The sequence below is a fragment of the Montipora capricornis genome, chromosome 2 (assembly GCF_036669925.1).
Source record: "Montipora capricornis isolate CH-2021 chromosome 2, ASM3666992v2, whole genome shotgun sequence".
Classification (NCBI taxonomy): domain Eukaryota; kingdom Metazoa; phylum Cnidaria; class Anthozoa; order Scleractinia; family Acroporidae; genus Montipora; species Montipora capricornis.
The window spans coordinates 51,693,831-51,716,330 of NC_090884.1; the positions used below are offsets into that span (position 1 = coordinate 51,693,831).

At 41.6% G+C, this 22,500-nt stretch overlaps 2 protein-coding genes and 1 pseudogene across 6 annotated transcripts in view; 1 reads left to right on the top strand and 2 right to left on the bottom strand.

Annotated features, from left to right (window-relative positions):
* Positions 1-4,438: 4,438 nt before the first annotated feature.
* Positions 4,439-7,692, top strand: LOC138037479 (uncharacterized). The gene is made up of 3 exons (XM_068883398.1): positions 4,439-4,720; positions 5,533-5,651; positions 6,852-7,692. The coding sequence occupies exons 1-3, from the start codon at positions 4,439-4,441 to the stop codon at positions 7,690-7,692; spliced, it is 1,242 nt and encodes a 413-aa protein (XP_068739499.1).
* A 1,256-nt stretch (positions 7,693-8,948) lies between these two features.
* Positions 8,949-22,500, bottom strand: part of LOC138026496 (lamin-B3-like) — a 71,847-nt gene continuing 58,295 nt past the window's right edge. For 4 of the 5 annotated variants that reach the window (XM_068873899.1, XM_068873891.1, XM_068873886.1 and 1 more), the window contains 4 exons: positions 12,030-12,116; positions 11,058-11,120; positions 10,872-10,958; positions 8,949-9,805 (listed from right to left, as the gene is read on the bottom strand). In XM_068873899.1, coding sequence (XP_068730000.1) covers positions 9,773-9,805; positions 10,872-10,958; positions 11,058-11,120; positions 12,030-12,116 — 270 coding nt within the window. In that variant the 3' untranslated portion in view covers positions 8,949-9,772. The remainder of the gene's footprint in view (positions 9,806-10,871; positions 10,959-11,057; positions 11,121-12,029; positions 12,117-22,500) is intronic. The other variant, XM_068873915.1, reaches the window with a different exon arrangement.
* Positions 16,501-22,500, bottom strand: part of LOC138026534 (lamin-B3-like) — a 7,311-nt pseudogene continuing 1,311 nt past the window's right edge.

Consider the following 22,500-nt stretch of genomic DNA (forward strand, 5'->3'; position numbering starts at 1 on the left):
GGTTACCCAGTTTGGCTACTGAGAGATGGCATAAGACTCAGTCGCGATCTGAATCAAATGCACTACCCAAATTGGAATAACTGAAAAGAACAGAAAGATTTTGTCTACCGAGAGGTGTCAAACATACCAGTCGCATGATGCACGGAAAAACTCAGTAACTATCTTGGAAGACCACACCCCGAATAGAATCAGATGCCAACCTTGGATACTAAGAGTGATGGCAGACAAACCAGTCGCAAACAGGTTTGGCTGCAGAGGAGCTCAGCAACCCAGTTGGAACAACTGGTAAAAAAGGGAAAGATTTTGTCCCCCGATTTGGCTGCGACAGATGGCCATCAAAACAGTCGCGATCTGGTTTGAGAGCACTGAGGAGCTCGACAACCAAATTGGGGGACGGAGAAGAAGAAGTCACCCAGCCTGGTTTGGCGAAGATGGAATACAAACCCTTAAAGAAATTCGTGAAATTAGATGGATCGACCACGATGGAATCATCCAACATTGGGGGTCGGGGCATGATAGTGTAAAAGATTCTGCTTCAACCAAATCCAAGAAGGAACTGACAGGGAATGGCGAGATGACCAACCACCACACGGGAAAAGATATCGACCATGATGGCAGCTCGGTTTCTCGTCTGATCGGCTCCACTTCAAAGTATGTTTTAAGGCCACTGGACCTTAATTTAGGATAGAGTGAAATCGATGTACAAAAGAAATTTAACATTTTAGGTTTGCAAGAAGTCAAAGGTTTGATAGGGGAATCAAATTGTTCAAAAATTATTTCGCTCATCACTGATGAGCGAAAGGTGAAAATTTGCAAGCAAGTAGGCCTGCTGCTAAAGTAAAAAAAATCGTGCTGTTTGAACGGATGAGAAGTCTGTTTTCAGAAATGAAAACGACAAAAAACTAAGTATTCATTCCTCGGTTAATTTTTTAAATAATTGTTTATTTTCTAATGGGACCCGGGTAACTCGACTTTCGGGGCGTACCCTGGGCCTTGCTTGGTTGAACGAGGAAGGGTCGTAACTGAAACAGGAGCGATGTTTTGAGGGGGAGCATTGCAAATTAAAAAGAATCGGTAAATACGCGTTTTCATGAGTTTGGAGATATTGTAGTGGAGAAGCCAAAAAAGGCAGGGGCAGGAGAAGGGGCAAAACTGGCGCAGCGGTGAGAGCACTCGCCCTCCACCAATGTTGCCCCTCGATCGATTCCCGGATTTGACGCCACATGTGGGTCGAGTTAGTTCGTTCTCTATTCTGCTTCAAGAGGTTTTTCCCCACGTTCTCCGGTTTTCTTCCTCAAACAACATTTGATTTGATTTGATTTGATTTGATTTGTTCTGATTTCAGCTGATTTGTAGTCTCCCCGATTAGTAGAGCAAACGTGCTCTGCTAAATAACCTTGAGACTTAAATACCTGAAGATTAAAGCGTATCTCAAAATCGATTGCTGGAAATTTCATGTTTTAAAATGGTCGTTTTTATACTAGAGACGCATAATTCGTCTTGGACGAACTTGGGCAAACATTTTTTCTGCGTCTGTTAATTTCGTCTAGTATAAAGACGGCCACAAGACGCATTATGCGTCTAGACGAAGAATCGATTTTAGTGCGTCTTCGAAGACGCACTAAACTGGAAAGTTCGTCCAGACGCATTATGCGTCTAGTGCCCGTCTTTATACTAGACGAATTTAACAGACGCAGAAAAAATGTTTGCCCAAGTTCGTCCAAGACGAATTATGCGTCTCATATAGTTCGTCCCGTCTTTACACCAGACGGATAACATAAGAGACGCATGATTCGTCTGGACGGATTATGCGTCTCTAGTATAAAAACGGCCAATCCCTGTTAGCTTAAACCTTTGAACAGTGTATCCGTCTATTCTAATCTCCTCGTCCTTGACTTTGTCACTCAAGTGTGTTTCTGTGATTCCAAGAATATCAATTTTAGATTCTTGTAATTTAAGTTTTATTTCTGTAAGCTTTCCGAATAAACCGCAACAATTTATATGTGCCACTTTCAACCCTCGAATGTTAATCTCAGCTTGAAGGGTACTGTAGAAATCTTTTTTCAAATCATCCTTTTTGTTGCAATTCGGGCAAAGCCAAGTTTCGTCTGATTCACCTAACCGTAGATACTCTGTCTCATCCAGGCCTACGCAATCAGGGTGTAGCCACTTGTTACAAACATCACATTGTATTCCTCGATCTTTAACTCTCTTCTTGCAAAGTTTACATGAGCATCTGGGGCCAGGGTTTGTAGAAATATCACCTGAGATAAGAATGAGTGATAACGCAAAAGCTGTGAATGGTTTCCTTTTATGACTTAGTCGAACGCCGTTCCTTGCCCCAAATCCAACATGGCGTCGAGTCATCTTATCCTGTGTGAATGTCCACTTCAATCCATCTGCATCCATCTTACAGGGGTATTTTCGTGACGCGTGATTAGCTGATTTTATTTTCCGTGAAACGTGAATTTAATAAATTATTCTTCGTGATCCGTGACCTGAACGTCTTGCGTGACTAGTGAAGAACTTGAATTATTAACCGATATTCGTGATTTTACTACTCTATTCTGCGTGAGTTTTTGAGATGCAAGTTCTCCGGAAGATTTCTTAGACTGAAAACATCAAATGTGACAAGACGTCACACAATATATCGTAAAGTAATCCATTGTGCAAATTCACGTGCTTTGCATGCCTATCATGGATCGGATGTCGACTCCTATTGTCTCCCATGTCACGGGAGGTCAAAGGACAGTGATTCGCAACATGGAAACTTCCGTGGCAGGTAAAAGTACGTCTAGTACGATGAGGTCGATGAGGGTCGAGTGTATTATGCCCCGGTGAGCATGGGAAACTTCTTGTTCTGGACTATGGTGGGACTATGCTCCATTGAAGAACCTCACTAGACTTCTGGTAGTGAGGCTTCATGTCCCAGCAGATGTCAAGGTTGTCGGAGAATGCCATGGTGTAGCTAAATCGCTCGCTTACTGCGATGGAATAGCGTATGTAAGCTCTCCCACAGGAGTACAACTATTTTCCATTGCAAAGAAGCCAACACTACAGCTAAAGAATCTCAAAAAAGTAAAGCTCACTTCTGAGTTGCAGAAGCGAGGACTTGACACACAGGTCAGGTGCTTCGAGAGCGACTCTCTGTGCATCTAAAAAATTTAGAAAGAAGATATGCAGAAACCAAAAGTGATTTGACTAAAGTTCAACTTTCTCGAAAGATCAAGCCATCCAGAATTGCTAAGGCAAGCGATAGTATGATCATTTGTGCCAGCTATGTGGACAAGGTTATTTATTCCATTACATTAGAGATGGATAGAGTGGCAGTTAAAGGCATTGTTACAGTTTTTACAAAATACGCAGCCTCTGGCACAGAAGCAGTGTCTATGTGCCGTAACAATAACATCCTTTATCTGTCTCACAAGGGCTACCCAGGTGGAATCTTAAGTATTGCAATGTCAACACTCGAGGAAACCGTGATCGTACAAAACGGAACAGTAGAATGCAGTGAAAGCGCACACGTGGCCTGGTATCTTGCTGGTATAGTTTATGTGGACATTGGAAGCTTGCAAATAAAGACGAAGATCTGTGCTGAGGAGGCCGTAGTCATTGCTGAGACAGGAAAGGAAGGTAATTCAAATGGAAAGGGAGCCCAAGCAACATTTGCGCAGCCTATGGGCATATGTATGGAGCACGAGAAGAACATATTTATCACCGATGCTCAAACGGGCTCTGTGAAGTTAATTACCTCGATAAAAGGCATTGTAAAGTATCTAAGCCATCTTGCACTCCTTTATAAAGCCTTTTCTGTTCATATGAAACATCAAACTGTACCAAAACGTTCCTACCACAAGCAATCGAGCTTCTGGAACAACTTGACAGTTACTTGGAAACAATAACAGAAAAAGCGTTGTCGCATAGCAACGATGTCAACGATACCGGCACAAGTAAACCAAGCGGTTCTCAAAGAGCTATTTCTAATCAGACAAAGCGTTCGGTGAACATGATCTTAAATGGACTGAAAGATCTGGAGGCGTTAGTTAAAGAACACAATCCAAGCTTCGCCATTGATCTGTACTCCTGTCGTACAGTTCAGGTTGAAAACCTCCACGCAGTCGGTCATTTCATGGACCAGTTTCCCACCCTTTTGCAGTACGCACGGAATCTGGCAAATACCGTATACGAAAGCATTAAGCGTGTAGTACCCTGGAGTGCCTACTACTTCACGCACGATAAATCCTATTATCCCGTGTTACGCCAAAGCACTCCACTAAATGCCATTCCGAAGCTGGAGCATCTTAACGCAAGAAGGGAGTTGAATAGGCAGGAAAAAGACCTCATGATTGAATGGGCGACAAATAATGGGAAGGCTGCAAGACAGAGAAGTGTGAGGCAAGAGACCACCATGTTCAAGGCCGGTACATAGCCGTTAAACATGTACCGAGCATCCGACTATCCTAAAGATAAAGTCTCATTCAGTCTTAACACTATCGAAGAGGAGACTGTTACTTCTGCTGCGACTGTTACAACTGTTACGCCTTCTACATCGCACGAGGCCATTGAAGATCATCAACTAGTAGAGGAAACCGAGGTAGAAGAGGAGGAAGAGTATGACACTGACTCAGATGCTGAATATCCTATTGCGGACAAGGACGAGGAAGATTCTTTAGACGATTTGGTTTTTCTTCGGGCAGTTACAAGGCGAAGTGGACGAATGGTCAGAGTCGTCCAACGAGAGTGATTTAGGTAGATGATTTACGATATGCAGCCTTTACTTAGCCTTTCACAATTTTGCTTTTTCCAATTTACACTCTTTCTTGCCTAAGAGAAGGTTATTAAAAGGAGTATCTTACTTGTTTATTTCCGTGATTCGGGAAACTGAAATTTTGATATCCGTGATCCGTGATTCGTTGTTTTTTCTGTTCGTGAACCGTACGACAGACCCCCCCTGTACGACCGTCAATAATTGGTGAAACATGGCTTTCCGTTAAAAGAAAGCTTCTTGTATCAGAAATGTTATTACTTCTACATATATTTTGCGATAACTTGCCATATAGAACTAGAAAATGGGCTGCCAAGAGCAGTGCATAAAATACACGTCCGATCGACATGATGACATGCGCATCAGTTTTTGTTAAAAATATGAAACAGTATGTTAAGAAACGGACGTGATCACTTCAACGAAAAGTTCACACTGTTACCAGGCAAAATGCACGTACTGGAATACGCAACTAATTTTACTTACAAAGGCGTTCAAACATCTCTCACGAAAACTTTCGAGCTTATACTGACCTCGTAAGCAATTCAATTCATATCTGGACACACGAGGATGTATTTCGTATTTGGAATTAATCCATCTGGGTTAATTAACTAGAGAAGCTAAAAGGACTGTGTGGGCAAGAGCTTCTAGTACTAGCCTGATTCTCAGACGCTCGTGTCACGCACTCTACTCCCTTCCCCGTCTGATTTACTTCGTAGGAAATCTTGTTCCTGACGTCATATAGATTGTCTCATTTTCACCAATAACAGGGAATGTTACACTTTTACAAACCTGAGGAATTTAAGGAATGTGTCTCTGGTAAAAATGACATGTCGGAAGATGCCAGAAATCTTGATGTAGATGTTTACGGTGCTTTGGACCCGGGGGGGTACTCCCTTATAAGGGCTTAATGGGGACGTGCGGCCAGCCAGGGTATGGTTTTCGGGATTTTTGTCTTGAACAGGGTATCGAATTTATCATTTTTTGTCTTAATCAGGGTATCGATTTATCAATTTATGTCTTAAACTGGGTTAAATGTCTTAAACAGGGTATCAAAAATCGGAATTCTGTCTTAAAATGGGTAGGAAAATCAGCGATATTTGTCTTAAACAGGGTCAGGGTATGAGGGGCCGCGCCGCACCTCCCCAACCAGAGATACATCGATTACCCCCCCCCCCCCCCCCCCGGGGCTTTGGAGAAAGCTTGCCTCATATTTGGGGTCTCTAAGCTTTTCCCTCAACAGGAAAAAGGCGATGAAGGCTTTTGTCTCCATCAAAGATGTCTTGGTAACGGGGTTGGCAAGTCGCTCATATTCCAGATTGCTTCGGTATTTCACGCTGAACTTTCCAAATTCAACAACACTTTTGCTACGAAGCCAGTAGTTTTTCAAAGGCATATTTATAGGAGTCTCATAATTTAATTAGATTTTTTAAGATTTTTATTCTTTTTTTTCTCAAATTGTTATATATGCATTTTTAACTTTTTTAACTTTTCATAAGTGTAATGCGCATTTGATCAAATTTTTGTTAATTTGCGCAATATAAGTGAATAAATTTCATTTCATTTCATAGTTATGGTTATTTCGCCATTAGCGAGCTTATAGAAGACTGGAAAAATTCCTGGGAGCGTTAGGAATTAAAACTGGCTTCTTAAGGTTAACACAAGAGTAGAATTTGTACACACAAGATTTCGGGCGTTTAGCGACTTGGTTGCTTTGCAAACCTAAGTAGGGAAGTAGGATAACAATATCTTTCTTAGGAACTGTAGACACTGGATTGCTATGCTGATGTTGTCTGTTTTTGTTCAAAACATCGTTGATATGATAGTTGATTATGCCTTGTAGGTAGCCGTTCTGAAGAAGGAGTGTTCGAAGATCATTGAGGGCAGATTGTAGCAAGGAGCCAGATGAACAGATGTCCTTTCCGCCCTATTGTTTCATCGGTTAACACCTATAACTACAATCTTGCTACTTACCTTGTTTCTATACTTCAGCCAATCTCGACCAACCAATACACTGTCAAAGACTGTTTCAGCTTCGCGGATTGGGCCAAAAAGTACAAGCATAAGAATGGAATAATGTGCTCTTTAGATGTCTCCTCCCTATTTACAAATGTGCCACTCGAGGAAACACTAAACATCTGTCTAGACAAATTTATTCTCTTGCTGATCCTCCGGCTTTACCCAGGGTTGTTTTACGAAAGCTATTGGAAAAGGCCACCAAGAAGAGCCACCTTCTTTTTGATGGTAAATACTACGACCAAATCGATGGTGTTGCCATGGGTTCCCCATTGGGCCCTGTCTTAGCCAACATTTTTATGTGTGTTTTTGAAGAAAAGTGGTTGCTGAACGCCAAAGTTAGTCCTTTAATTTGGAATCGTTACGTTGATGACACATTCACCATGTTTCACAACAAAGACTGTGCAAATGAGTTTTTGCACTATTTGAACGGCTGTCATCGCAATATTAAATTTACCATTGTTTTTGAACATAACGAAGCAATTCCGTTTTCGGACATTCTTGTCACACGTAATCAAAACAACGCTTTCACGACATCCATCTACCGAAAGAAAACTTTCACAGGTCTCTACACGAAATGGGATTCCTTCACTCCACGAAAGTACAAAATAAACCTCATCCGCTCCCTCACTTATCGCTACTACCGTCTTTGTTCATCTGGCTCCTTGCTACAATCTGCCCTCAATGATTTTCGAAAACTCCTTCTTCAGAACGGCTACCCACAAGGCATAATCAACTATCATATCAACGATGTTTTGAACAAAAACAGACAACATCAGCATAGCAATCCAGTGTCTACAGTTCCTAAGAAAGATATTGTTATCCAACTTCCCTACTTAGGTTTGCAAAGCAACCAAGTCGGTAAACGCCTGAAATCTTGTGTGCACAAAAACTGGCTGCGTTGGCAAGGATAATCTTGCGATTGAGAGTGTAGCGTTACGTTTAAGTCGCTGGAATACCTACTGGGAAATGGAAGGTGGAGAAATATGCTGTCCTCCGAGGTTTACAAGAAAATTTTGATAGGAATCGTTGTAGACAAAGCTCACTGCAAGGGTGGATCTAGGATTTTAGCTAGGGGGCTGCACATGTCAAACGGAAATGCACAGGAACCCCAATCTTTATATGTTAGACAATGTATAATACATGCTTTTAAGAGGGTTAAGGCTGTAAATGATGAGGCAACATTTTATTCCACCAAAACTCCAAAAACTAGCGCTTTTAAGGCACAACGGACCGCTGTCTTTTATTTAGGTTTTTTATTTCGTTTGTAAGTTTTAGAATTTTTTAACTAAAACGTGTTTTTTTTGGTACCCAGTGCACCTCCCCTAGATCCGCCCTTGTACTGTATTAGCCACTGGTCTGTTCATGTGTCTTAATCACATCTCTTTAATTAAATAATACACGTACATATATGTGCTTCATCCCCTTTAGCGGTGAATCAGAATAGAGTATGGAACTTCCCCTGTACTCATTTCTTTCAAAAAGTGAATGCAACAATAACAGTAATGATACCTGACAACAGTAATAAGAGGCTTAATAGAAATAAAGAAATTACAAGGGATATATAAATGTGTTCTGGACGTGTTGTCACGTGTGTTCATTGCAACGAGCACTGACGTAACCAAACGTTCAACTTTTTTTTGTCTGGAGGCAACGTGAATCTTGGTGAATATTTACAAGTAAGACGTCTGGGAAAATACTTAAATTTACTGAACCGGAAGAGAATAGTTTTTTCACGGTTAGACGTGTTATGTTACGTTATATTCATTATCGATCGCCAACGGAGCCAGTTTAATTAATTAAGACTGCCGTACTTAATTCCTCAGTTAGTTTTGGCACATGAGTGGAACGGCGTCTGAAGAGAATCTTTCGATCTCAAGATGCTCATGCTCTCGCTCTCACACTCGCACTTGGCCTGCTGCGCAGGTTAAGATGCACTTTTAACAAACCGCTCACTAGAGAACAGACACCCTGAGAACCGTAAAAAGAGAAGACAAACTAAAAGCAAGTGAGAGGTCAATTGTTGTTTCTGACTTCCTGCGCACTAAGCAGGAGGTAAAAGGGAGCAAGAGCCAATCTTTGCCCGTGGAAAAAAGCTCCCTTCTACACTTTTACGCAACAAAATGAAAAACTGCTCTTTGCACATTATATCGCTCAAATGACAGAAGCCTTGTTTCCGTTTACCAATGTTTATTTATAATATAGATAGGCAAACCCTGCACTGGCGAGAGACTTAAAACACAATCTAGTCTCATGGTGAGTACTGAGTTAAAATAAAAACCACACACATACACACTGTCGTTTTTGTGGCAAATTTAAATCCAAAGTAGAGGAACTAATCTGACTTTTAAAGCCGCCTGAGGACAACGAAAGGCAGAAGACATTATTACAAGATTGTTATGCTTTGCCTTGTCCACTTCACAAGTTTAGGTTAACGAAAAGATACCTCAGGGGCGGATCCAGGGGGGAGGGGGTGAATAGGGTGGCTAGCCACCCCCCAGTTTGGCTCCTTTTTTCCTATTTGACTGCTTTTTGTTGTAATCTTTTTATATTTTTGCTGGAAAAGATACAGTTTATCCGACGTGAACATTTTTATTGATGCAAAACATAAACAAAGTCAAAAATGGCAGCTTTAACTATCTGGACTTTTGCCAGAGTATATACTTCGATACTTTTAATTTACCCCTCTTAAAATATTCCTAGATCCGCCACTGATACCTTTAATTGTATACAAATGTACCCTCTTCTGATCTCTATTCTGATCGGTTATTTCCTATGAGCAAACTCAAAAGCTTTAATTTTTAAATTCACAACAGTTGTCTTTAAGATATGAGCATCGAGGAGCTAGTCGTCTAAAGAAACACACGTCAACTAACAGTTAATCTCGACTTAGCCAGCACACTGGATTCACACTGTTTTATTCCAAGGGAATGGAACAAACGGAAAACTGAAAAACCTCAAAACTCTGAAAACGTGAAATCACCAGTAAGATTTCTACTGAATTTTAGAGGGGGGTGGATGGTGTTCCTAAAAAAGGAAAGAGAAACAAAAGGGAAGATAAGTACATCGAGAAAGAAAAAGTGCATTTAATAGATGTAGTAAAACGTGACGAGAGGCACTCGTCATAAATTATCTCTGGCACAAAGTGTTAACCGAAGGGTGGACTAGCACATTTCACAGCTTCTCTTTTTCTCCCGAAACCAAAAGAACACGGATAAGAAGAACAACCGCGCTCTGCAAACAAGCCAATAACATGTTTCGCATTTGTATCAATCTGAGATAAGCGCTGTGAGCACTGTAGCAGTGTTACATGTAATGTGCATTGGCATTTACACTGAGGCCTGGTAGTTTCAAGAAGAGGGGCGATGGCCTCGTGTTTAGTGAGCTAGTCCTCGGTTCGGGTGGTCTGAGCTCGAGTCCCAGCCGGAATTATTGCGTTGTCTTCCTTGACAAGACACTTAAATCTCACAATCCCTCTCTCCACCCAGGTGTATAATGGATACCGACGAATTTAATGCAGGGGGGAGGGGGAACCCTGCGATGGACTAGCATCCCATCAAGGGGGAGTAGAGATACTCCTGATCGCTTCATGCTACAGAAACCAGGATAACCTCCGGCTTCCTGGGCCACTTGGCTCGTATGCAGACTTGTAGTTTCACAGCACGTAAGGTGACCGAGGAAATGTTTCGGTAATCACTGAGAAACTGGACAAGAAGAAGTAGGAACGGAGTACGAAAACAAGAACAGCCCATGGTTGGATAGACATACGGCTAACATTTTGTTACTAACAAGGTTACAGACTCTACTAAGGTGGTAGTAATGAATCTATGTCAGTCCAATTCGTCCAATATATGTCTTTACTAGTTTGTACCAGTTAACATACGGCAAACGAACGTTAAGATTAACTAACAACCCAAAAATTAAACCCGAAGCTAAAGATAGAGCAATGCAATCTTCTGCCCTTAGGCACTGTAATTAATTATAGGTGTAAGGGTCGAAGATCGGCATTCAGCTCGGTACATGTAATGTGGGCAACTTCTAATGTTGCGTATAACGCATGTGTGCCATAAAAGGTACCACCTGCAGCACTCACCCCACTAGTTTCCATGGTTATTTCTTGACTGGTACCTTCGTCCGTCCTTGTGACACGAGCTTCTTCACTGATAAAAGTAGCTTCTTCCTGCAAACATGAAACATAAATGTAGTACAGATAAACAAAGTGATAAACAAGGTGATGAAGCAAAAAGTTCTAAAATGTTTTGAATTGCGTCATTTTTACTTGAGTGCCAGGTTCGTCAGTCCTGATTACAGTCACTTCTTCGTAAAATTGAGACGTTGCTTTCTGAATAAAAAAAAAATTATATTTTAAAATGAGTATTGCTACACGGCTGGGCAACAGTCAATTTATGTTTCAGTTAGAAGAATTATTACAGTGTGACACTTAACTCTCACAATGCCTCTCTCCACCCAGGTGTATAATGGGTACCGACGAATTTAATGTAGGGGCGAGGAAGGGGGGGGGGGGGGTTAACCCTGCGATGGACTAGCATCCCATCAAGGGGGAGTAGAGATACTCCTGATCGTTTCATGCTACAGAAATCGGGATAACCTCCGGCTTCCTGGGCCACTTGGCTCGTATGCAGACTTGCAGTTTCACAGCACGTAAGGTGACCGAGGAAATGTTTCGGTAATCACTGAGAAACTGGACAAGAAGAAGTAGGACAGGAGTACGAAAACAAGAACAGCCCATGGTTGGATAGACATACGGCTAACATTTTGTTACTAACAAGGTTACAGACTTTACTGAGGTGGTAGTGACGAGTCTATGTGAGCCCAATTCGTTCAATATAATAGACCATATTCGTATTCTCAGTATTGGACTGGAACTAGCTTGCAATGGAGGCTAATGCGGGGAAATCTTTCCAAATGCAAATACCTTTTAATATATTCCCCCGCACTAGCCTCCATTGCAAGCTAGTTCCAGTCCAATACTGGGAATACGAATATGGTCTATTATGTCTTTACTAGTTTGTACCAGTTAGCATACGGCAAACGAACGTTAAGATTAACTAACAACCCAAAAATTAAACCCGGAGCTAAAGATAGAGCAATGCAATTTTCTGCCCTTAGGCACTGTAATTAATTATAGGTATAAGGGTCGAAGATCGGCATTCAGCTCGGAAATGTGGGCAACTTCTAATGTTGCTTATAAGGCATATGTGCCATAAAAGGTACCACCTGCAGCCCTCACCGTACGAGTTTCCATGGTTCTTTCTTGACTGGCAGCTTCACCCGTCCTTATGACATGCACTCCTTTACGGATCAAAGTAGCTTCTTCCTGCAAACATAAAATGTCGCACAGATAAACAAGGTGATGTAGTAAGAAGATTTAAAATGTTTTTAATTGCCTCATTTTTATTAAATTGAGTGCCAGGTTCCTTAGTCCTGATAATAGTCACTTCTTTGTAAACTTGAGAAGCTGCTTCCCAAACAAAAATATATATATATTGAAATGAGTATTGCTACATCGCTGGGCAACAGAGAACACAAAGTAAGTCAGTTTTTTTTTAACTTAACCTAATCGATGAGAGAACAAAATATAATAAGAGAATAAATCATGTCTCTTTCGTAACTTGTTGTCTTAACTTATTATAACTTAACAAAACAAAAGGAAATAATGAAAAGTTAATCAGTTTGTAAAACAGGTCACAGATCCTTTCAGGCGGTAACAAAGTCCTTAAGATACTTTGAGGGTCTTGGCTCTCGACCACTCCTGGGACCCGTTTCTCAAAAGACCCGGAAACCTATTTCCGAAATTGCCAACCGCTTGTTTTGGAAAGCCGATCTTTTAACATGCTTTCAAGGTAACAAAGAGAAAAATATAACTGTGAAGTTTGACGAATTAAATCCTCTCCGTTCTCGAGATACAAAGGGAATTGTGATACCCAAAAATGCCCGGTAAAGTTTCGGGTCTGGTGGTGGACCTTGGTTTGACAAGACTGTCGCAGGTTGGGCGTTGTTTTGGATTGATTGGTCTGTGGGCTTAGATGTTCTTGGTTTAATTGTGCTGGCAGGGATGCAAGGTTGGTTTCCCCGTGGTAGTGTGCCTGAAGCAGGCTCAGAAGTTGACCTAAATGGCTCCTTACTCTGGCGGAGATGCCGACGGTTTCTCCTGTGCACTCTGCCATCTTCTGTTCGAATCTCATAAGAACGGATGTCGAGTTGGTCTTCAACTCGGGCTTTAAACCACCTCTTATCCCTGTCACATGGCTTTCGGACTACTCTGACAACTTCTGTCTGTAATGGCTTGAGCTCTTTGGTGTTTTGATTGAAGTACTTTGTTTGGCTTTCTTTTTGAGGAATTTTTTCTTTACATCTTCTTGTGACTTTGGGCTTAGGGAAGTTGCTGGTTGTGGGGAGCAGCGTTCTCGTTCTAGGACCAAACATCCTTTGAGCTGGAGAATTTGACAGTCCTTTCGATTGGGTGTTTTTCCATTCCAAGAGTTTCAGGTACACATAAGCTCCTTCTTGATTGGCTTTCTTCATGACGTTCTTTGCTGTCTTGATGGCATTCTCGACTTTACCATTTCTTTGGGGGTATCTGGGAGAGCTTGTGGTGACTTCAAACTCATATTTTGTAGCGAATTCTTTAAACTCTTGGAAGCTGAATGGCATGTTGTCGCTGATTAGTTGGTATGGAATCGCATGGACTAAAAAGCAGTTTGGCTATTCCAGCTGCAGCCTTGTTCTCTAGCTTGTCTTCTTCAAAGTAGCTTGAGTAATAGTCAACCACACAAAGGTAGTATACACCATCTAATGTGAAGACTTCTGCACCAACTTTTTGCCAAGGTTGATCTGCAATTTCATGACAGATCAGAGGCTCTTTTACTTGACTTGACTGGAAAGATGAGCAAGTGTCACACTTTGAGACGTGGTCAGTTAAGTCGGATTTCATCCCTGGCCAATACACAGCTTCTCTGGGATGCCGCAAGCAATTCTGAACCAATATGTGCGCTCCATGTAGCTTCTCTTTACTCTTTGGGCCAAAGCTGAGTGGAATAACACTTCGTTGTCCTTTGAATATCAGATCGTCTTGTGCTGACAACTCATCTCTGACTAAGGAGTATGGATGGAGAGGGGCAGGAACTTCCTTTCGAGTGTTAGGCCATCCGATGAGTCAGGGTGGCTTAGTGGTTATCATCTGCGCCTCCCACCTCTGCGACCCAGGTTCATCTCTGGCCTCGAGGTCGTACGTGGGCTGAGTTTCGGTCGATATCAATCTGACTCCGAGGGTTTTTCTCCGGATACTCCGGTTTTCCTTACTCATCAAAATCGACTCTAGCGCAATAACATCCGGGCGGATACCCCCGTATAGGGATAACCTCTGGTATCTCTCCCTTTCATTGTATTGAATGAATAAAGTTGGTATTATTTATGATGGTGACTTATTTCAGTTGCTGGAGCGTGTGGTCTTGAGCTGTTTCTTCTTGTGTTTCCTTCAGTTGAGGCTCTGAAATAGGCAGGAAGTCAGACGCATGGAAAGATTCTGCTTCCTATTCTGCACTAGACTGGGTGCTGTTCTTTATTAATGCTCTTGATAACGTCTCAGCTAAGTACATCTTAGGTCCAGGCTTGTACCTAAGATCAACATCATACTGCTGGAGTCTCAACAGAAGTCTCTGTAGGCGCCTTGGAGCTAACGCCAGGGGCTTCTTGTAAACTAACACTAGTGGTTTGTGGTCATGCAGGCCAGAGAATCACTTGTCTCCCGAATGTATAATGGTGATTGTGTTCTTGCGCTACAAGTTCTTTCTCAGTTTGTGAGTATCTTCTTTCCACTGGTGTGAGCGCACGACCTGCATATGTGACTGCATATGTGACTGCATATGTCCCTGATTTTTACAGACTATACGATCTCGAATTAGGTCTTCCTTTAAGGGCCCAAAGTCGCAGGTTTCGGCGAGGGAGCGAAGCGCTGTTACGTAAGCATCGGTCGACTCAGCAGGTTCTTGTAGGCGATGATTGAACTTGTATCGTTCATAGATAACGTTCGTCTTACCAAGGCAGTAGTTCTGTCAAATTTCGAGCACTTTTTCAATGTTCTCTCTCTCTTCATCCGATGAAAACGGCAATCCAGTGTGTATTTCCACAGCATCCGGACTAATACACGTGATACACGGTGACGATTTCATACGCTTTCCAGATTTGTAACCACTTTTTTCAGTTTCTAACTTCTGGGAAAGCAACACATTAGCGACGAACCTCGGGGACGGCGAGGCGTTGACGAGAGGGGCTTCTCCTTCGTTTGGTATTTCAGCGTAGACTCAAGACGGCGACGCGTGCTAACTCCCTAACACAATTTTCACTCAACTGCGTTCCAAATTACACTTGAGATCGATCTATAGCAGGTTCTGGTACTTCTGATCCCATGTAGCGTCACCACTAGCAGTCGGCGAAGAAGGGAAATAAGTGGCACAAGACTAAATTAATGATCGAGAGAGCGAGCGAGCACATGGCGAGACCACGTGACTAGATGACGTTACAACCTCGTTGGAAAACTTGAGCCACATATTTTATAACCCTGCATATTACTTACTTTAGTTCCGCTGTTGAATTCAAGGCTTCTTCGCGTACTCCTATTTGTGTTCAACCTAAAAAATGACGTTTCTCATAAGATACGTATGGGTTAGGGTTTATACTGGCAAAGGCAGGTCGCATGAGAGAAAGCTACATTGGGTGATGTAGACCACACATGATTCGTTAGGTTTTAGTTACAAGTTTACGTATTTTTAACCAGTTACCATTCAGAGTTAGCCTTTTATTTTTGCGTGAGTTTTATTTTCGTTATGTCTTATTATTGATAGAGGTCCATGAAAGTTAATTCGACGAAAGTTAACCCGCAAGAAGGAAATGGGGAGGGGGGGGGGGGGGGACTTTAACCGTACTTTATTGTCCTGGTGACTTTATCGCTTTCGGTGCAGTTATTTGCCTGCTTTAACGCGATTTAAGCGACTGCTCAGCTTCCCAGGTTGTCACTCGTACCTAAATAAAGGAAAGGCTGGAAAGTAATTTCTAGCTTACTTCGCATCTCGCCGATAGTCGCACACTTCTCCTGTATCAGTCACGCTCAAACTCCGGCGATGGCCACACAGATAAATTTACTTCTCTTTGACCGAGTTTCAAGGTCCAGCGATGGATACGCGCTGGACCTTGAAACTTGGTGAATGTAAAGTGGTGACAGTTGTCATGACGACTGAAGCTTTGTAATTTACCTGGTCTTTAAATGTCGGAAAATGTTCTCATGGATGTTCTCAAATTCTAACGTTAACAAAAGTAAACTGCCAGTGAGGCCATTTGAAGCTATTTGAGGAAAGTAGCATGTAACAGTTTCTTTCTTATAAAACGTGTAATAAACGCAAAATCTTAATCAGAAGTCTTTTAGATATAGATTTTGTAATAAAAACTAACGATAAAAAGTCACGACGTTTCGACCCCTCGGAGGTCATTTTCAAGTCACTTGAAAATGACCTCCGAGGGGTCGAAACGTCGTGACTTTTTATCGTTAGTTTTTATTACAAAAAATAAACGCAAAACAGAAAATAAACATCCAACCACGGTAGTTCATATTACACTGAAGATTTCGGCCGTTTATAGTGACAAAATTTATGTTTGAGATTACAAGGCAACAGGGACGTTCCTTAAATGAGTTGTTTACATCATGTTTAATTTCCCCACCTTCCTTCTTCGTCTTCTATCATCCTTCTGTAATCTTTAATATCCGAATCCAGCATTTGATTCACTTCCATCAGTTCTTCATCGTATTCATGGTTTTCTACAATTCACTGTTTCCCTTCTTTGATAAGTTCATCTTTCTGAGTGATTATTTTCTCAAACCTCCTGTTGTCGGCCTCCCGAAGTGTTTCTGAGTGTTCAATTTTCAGTATCAAGCTTGCATTCTGAGAGAATTAATAACAAATTTACACATTTTTATATCTAATAAACAAAGAGAGACATGTCCGAAGGAATTTATTTTCTCACCACAGCAAACAAAGTGTAAAAGATCTATTCCATTTTACCTTAGACTCACACTGGCCTATCTGTAACTTGAGATTTTCGATATCAATGGCCAACTTTCTGTTTTCTTCTCGGACACTTGACAACTCTTCCGAATCTTTTGAATGCATCTGCTGCAGCGCTTCACACTGAAAATTAACAGAAAAGTGCAAGACCCGCCAGTTTATGTTCAAACACCTAGTCCAAAGATCGAGGGTGAGTGATACGGGCAACATCTTCTTTTTATTAACTTGCTGTGCATCATTGCACATCATCATTACAAGTTAAAGAGCACAACCTTTGATGCGAGTCGCAAAATGAAACTGCACAAATTAGACGAGGGTTTAACTCTTAGCAGCATGTTGCGGGAACTTGCAACAAGAATGTTAAAACGAGCAAAAAGCTTTACAACTCGCAATGAAACAATGTTTGCGTTATCAGTTGCAATGACAATTTTCACCGTGTTACACCGGCTTTAGGCCCGTGGAGAGAAAAACGAACTCCGGCCGTAGAGTTACCTAGATCTTGTTTTGTGTGCTTGGCTTGGAATTTTTTTACCCCTAAGAGGTACCAATTCTAACACAAAAAATTGTGTTCTGTCATATTTTTTCTGCTCAGTATCCTAAAAGGTACCGCGAAAGCCCCCGCTGAAGACCTTTTGAAGCGGGACTCCGTAAAGGTACCAAAACCACTTTTTTAACTCCTAAAAAGATACAACGAACACCCCCGTCCTTTTTATATGGGAGTCCTCCCCCGGAGCTTACACATTCTGGTTAAAGACCTTCAAAAGTGGAAACTAAATTATATTTCTATATTACCTTGGACTGCCACTGGCTCAGATCTAATCTGAGATTTTCGACATTTATGGACCAAGTTCTTTTCTCTTCTCGAACAGTTGTCAACTCTGCCACGGCTGTTAAATACGTCTGCTGCAACTCATAATACTAAAAAAACAACGTTGATACAGGATCCATCTCTATAGATTTATTACCAGCTGAAGTTCCAATAGCCTGTTCCAGGCTCTCGGTCGATGGGGACGATCGAAAAAGCGGGCAGTCGACGAGCGGGATCCGGGACAGAAAAGGAGATGACATCCCTTTGTCACCCGCCCGTGTTTTCGATAGTCCCCACTGACCGAGAGCCTGAAACAGGCTAATGTTTCGAGCCTAACTACTTAATAATAATAATAACTACTTTTATAGCGCTTATCCAATTCTGTTCTGAGCGGTTTACAAAGATAGGAAAAGAATTCATACATGTTAAAAACAATTTTCGAAAAGCTGAGTCTTAAGTTTATGTTAAAAAAGATTTAAATTTAAGTTAACAGGACTCAGGTGTAATGCTGAAGATGACCGAAGCGTTCTTGAAGTTGAATAACGGCGTATCAGGTCTTGAATATAGATAGGAGACTGCTGGTGAAGAGCTTCGTGGGTGATCAGAATTGTTTTGAATTTAATTTGCTCGGAAACTGGAACCCAGTGCAAGTGGAATAAAATAGGGCTGGTTTGGTCGTACTTGCTTGTAATCAGTCGAGCCGCGGCATTCTGTACTGAGTTGAAGCTTTTTAATAACATATTTCGGGACATCGTATAGAAGAGAGTTACAGTGATCCAACTTGGAGGTTACAAAGGCGTGGACTAGAGTCTCAGTGGTTTTAGTGGATAGTAATTTTCTTATACAGGAAATGTTTCGAAGATGATAGAAGGCAGATTTACAAACAGAATTGACATAAGGGAGCATAGACATAGTACTATCAAAAACGACACCGATATTTCTGGAACATGGAGACGGCTGGATTGTATCAGAATAAAAATGAAGTGGAGCTAAAGACTCTTGAGTGGTATGCTTTGACTAGAGGTGAAGAAGTTCAGTTTTGTCTTTGTTTAGTTTCAGCTTGTTTAAAGACATCCACTTATCAAGATCGGATAAGCACTCCTCAATTTTAGCGATACTGCTGGTTAATTCAAGATCGTCATTAGCAGAAAAAGAAATGTTCGACTGAAAGTCGTCACCGTAGAAATGAAATTGCATGTCGTGGAAACGTAGAATGCCGGCAAATGGAGCAGTGTAAAGTAGGTAGAGGATGGGCCTATTCCTTGAGGTATTCCACATTTGAGCTCACCAGACTGTGACTTCCTCCTGTCGATTAAGACAACTTGCGTGCGGTTAGTAGAGATCAAGTAGCGGGAGCATGACACTGTCGCGATTATCAATAGCAAGCAAAATGTCGTTTTGAACACGCACAAGGGCTGTTTCGAAACTGTGAAATGGTTTGTAGGCTGATTGCTGCGGCTCTGTGAGTTGGTTAGAATCAAGATGAACAGTGAAGACGCGCTGCCACAACCTTCTCAATAACTTTTGAGATATACTTGAGGTTCGAGATAGGCCTAAAATTACTAAGAATTTCGTGATCCAGATCAGGTTTCTTGAGCAGAGATGTTAAAACGGCGCTTTTAAGAGACTAAGGCAAAAAACCAGATTCCAGCTTCAAGTTTGCAATCCTACAAATTGATGGTAAGAGCAGGTCAAGTGTTCTTTCAGTAATGTGGCAGGCAGAGGATCCAGACAGCATGATTTCTGCACAACAGAAAAAGCAATTTTCGATAGTTTGGAATTCGAGGTAGGTGAGAAGTTGCTAAGTTCACAATTAATGGTGGAAATGTCCAAGGAGAAAAATAATTTGGGAATTTTTGGAGCAGTAGGTATGTTTCTGATACGGGATATTTTATCCTCGAAAAGGGTGACAAATGTATTAGCAAGATCTTCAGCCGAGGAGCTGGTTGGGAAACTTTTCTCTGCTTCCTTGTGAAGGAGACGGTCAATTGAACGAAACAGGGCTTTAATTTCCTTGCCAGCCTCCGAAATAAGATTAGAGAAGTAGTCCATTTTTTACTTTAAAATGGTGTTCTGAATGACAGTGCGTTGATTTGCATAAGGTCGATAGTATGATTCAAGTTTAAACGTCGCCAGCGCCTCTCAATCTTGCGGCAGGTTGATTTCTGTTTTCTGATTTCCTCGCTGTAGCAAGGAGCATTAGGTCGCAAAGTGATTATCCTTGTGTGCTGAGGTGCATGTTTATCTAAGATTGAAGATAGAACCAAGTAGGACTCTCTTCCGAAGAAATCCCCGTAAAGTTATTCGTAGACATTCTATCCACTTCTACCGCGGATGACATTATCTCGGACGTTTCGTGGATTTTTGCGTGTAAAGCTGCTTAGGTTGTCCACGTGATTAAAATAACCAAACGATTTATAAGTATCCAAAGGGGTTGCTTATTTATAGTCCCTGTTTGGATTTCGGAAACCAGTGGTAATTTCAAAATAACTTGAGAGGGATAAGGCCTTTTTAGGAAATAAACTCTCTTATTCTTAATCCTCTGTTGGTTTCTCGGTGTTTGGAACCGCAGAACCATAACCCTAAACCCTTAATCTTTCACGAATAAGGTGCAGAGATGAGTGTCCTTATTAGAGGAGAGGCTTACGAAATCCTGTTTCTTGGGATCACATTAAAAAGTGAATTTTTGTCCGTAAAATAGAGGTGTCCGTAGGGAGAGGTTGCACAGTCTTACATTTGTGCTGTGGATTCTAAAGAAGCTGTGTAAATCTCACTACCTCTGAATTGTGACTTGTCTCAAGTTCGTTCCTCAGTTCTTGCAGCTGCCGCGCCAACATTTCTTTATAACGTGTTTTCATTTCCGATTCAACTTCAACACGCTTTGCCACTGCGATTTGTAACTGGCGGCGGATCTCAACTATATCCTAAAGAGGAAAGATCACAATACATGACATACTGGTGGATATGGGAGGCACGATGGTTAGTTAGAAGTTCTTTCGCTTTCTTTCGCGTGCTTCTCCCCTATTTTTTAGCTCGCCGTTTTTCGCGCTGCTGCCCAACTAACTGGAAGAGGCTAATGGTTAGTGCCCTGCACTTCCGGATCGAGCGCTCCAGATTTGCGCCCTGTTCTGGGGTCATTGGGTTGTGTTCTTGGGCGAGATACTTTATTCTCACAGTGCCTCTCTCCACCCAGGTGTACAAATGAGTACCGAAAACGTTAGAACTCGAGATAACCTTGAGATGGATTAGTATCCCAAGTGGCAAGAGACAATAAGCACTCGATGGATTGAATGGCCCTAAGGGAAGCAGTGAGTTTTCCACGAGACCCTCAATGTTAATTACACGCAGCGTCCAGGAGGGGAGTAGAAATACTCCTAGTCTCTTAACGCCAAAATTTAATCTTAAGTACAGGATAAATGGATCTAAACGATTTTTTTTAAAAATCTGGACAGGTTCTGATGTGAGAAAATTGAAATATGTTTTCTGGCAGCTTAAACAGGTCAAAAGCGTCATTTCAAAACCACATGTTTTTTGTGGATAGTTAAAACCCATTACCTTTTCATGTGTTTTCGTCTTAGAAACCAGTTCTGCTCTCATTTCCAGTAGTTCTTGGCACTCTTTCTTTCGCTCCAGTATTTTAACTTCTAAGTTCTTAATTTCCTGATTTCGTGCTACTAGCTGTCCTTCTTTTTCAGAAAGTTTCCACTGAGCCAGTTTCAAGGCATCTTCAGTCACCTCGTGCGCTTTGATCTCTTTATTAAGCCTTTGAAGTGACAAGAAAGTTTAGGAGCCACCTCTTAGCAAGTCTTAATTGTCAATACAATTATAAAAACAATCCCTTAAGTCTTGTACAGTGCTGCTATCGAATAGGTTCGATGTGATGGAGTAAGTAGGCACATTAAACTCGCATAATATGGCAAGTCATTCCAATCAAATACAAGTTCTGCTAAATTATGCTTCTGTCATTAGGTCATAGAATACGGGGTCTCGTCTGTTTGTTCAAGACACCATTAGCGTCGAAGGCTAAAATATTTATATCAGAAATGAAGTAATAAATTCTATGGTAAGTTTAATGGATACCTGAATTTATTTATTGCTTCAAAAACAAGCTTTCCCTTCTGTCCCGAATTGAAGATTTCGATATTCAAAATGATCCATCACTTGAATGTGTCTAGTGGGGACATGTTTTCATAAGCATAAATATAAGCGAAAGACTTAAAATACATACTTAATTGACCGCTCCCCATAGGGGCTTTGCAGGGCCAATGAAACACAGAACACAACAACAACTGTTAAGAATCACAACTGGCCGGAGGCAAATCAGTTGGCTATTTACAAGTGCAGGTGGGAAGTTGAACCAGGGACTACCAGGAACAAATTCAACGAGTGATTAGAACGGGTCTTAAACCCGGGATCTCCGGATCTCAAGGCAAGAGCCTTAACCACTGGGCCACACTGCCTCCAGACTTCAGCCAATCAGCAAGCACTTTAATTTATGCTTATGCCAACCATGTCTTCACTGGACATAACACCGACAAGAACGCAAGCTTATGCTTGCGTCGCAAGTGAGGCTTTTACCACTATGTACCTAACAGTTTGATCTCGTATCTGATTGGTAGTTATCCAATTAACATGTCAAACCCATTCCAAAGAGTTCGCGGTTTTAAGGTACGCGTGAGAGGAAGTCAATTCCTTGCGGTTTGATCCTACATTTGATTGGCAGCTAGACAGTTGGACACGCCTAACATGGTAATGGCGACAGGAAGTCAAGAGAAGCTAAACCCTTTCCTGTGCAGTAGTGCACCTTTATGAAAACACTTTGTAGTACAGTTAAG

What these genes read in the sequence shown, in the direction of transcription:
- LOC138037479 (XM_068883398.1), top strand. Translation starts at nt 4,439, where the DNA reads ATGTACCGAGCATCCGACTATCCTAAAGATAAAGTCTCATTCAGTCTT. An exon ending in CAAGGCGAAGTGGACGAATG is followed by an intron (nt 4,721 to 5,532) that starts GTCAGAGTCGTC and finishes CACCAATAACAG; the next exon opens with GGAATGTTACACTTTTACAA. An exon ending in GGTGCTTTGGACCCGGGGGG is followed by an intron (nt 5,652 to 6,851) that starts GTACTCCCTTAT and finishes TGTGCTCTTTAG; the next exon opens with ATGTCTCCTCCCTATTTACA.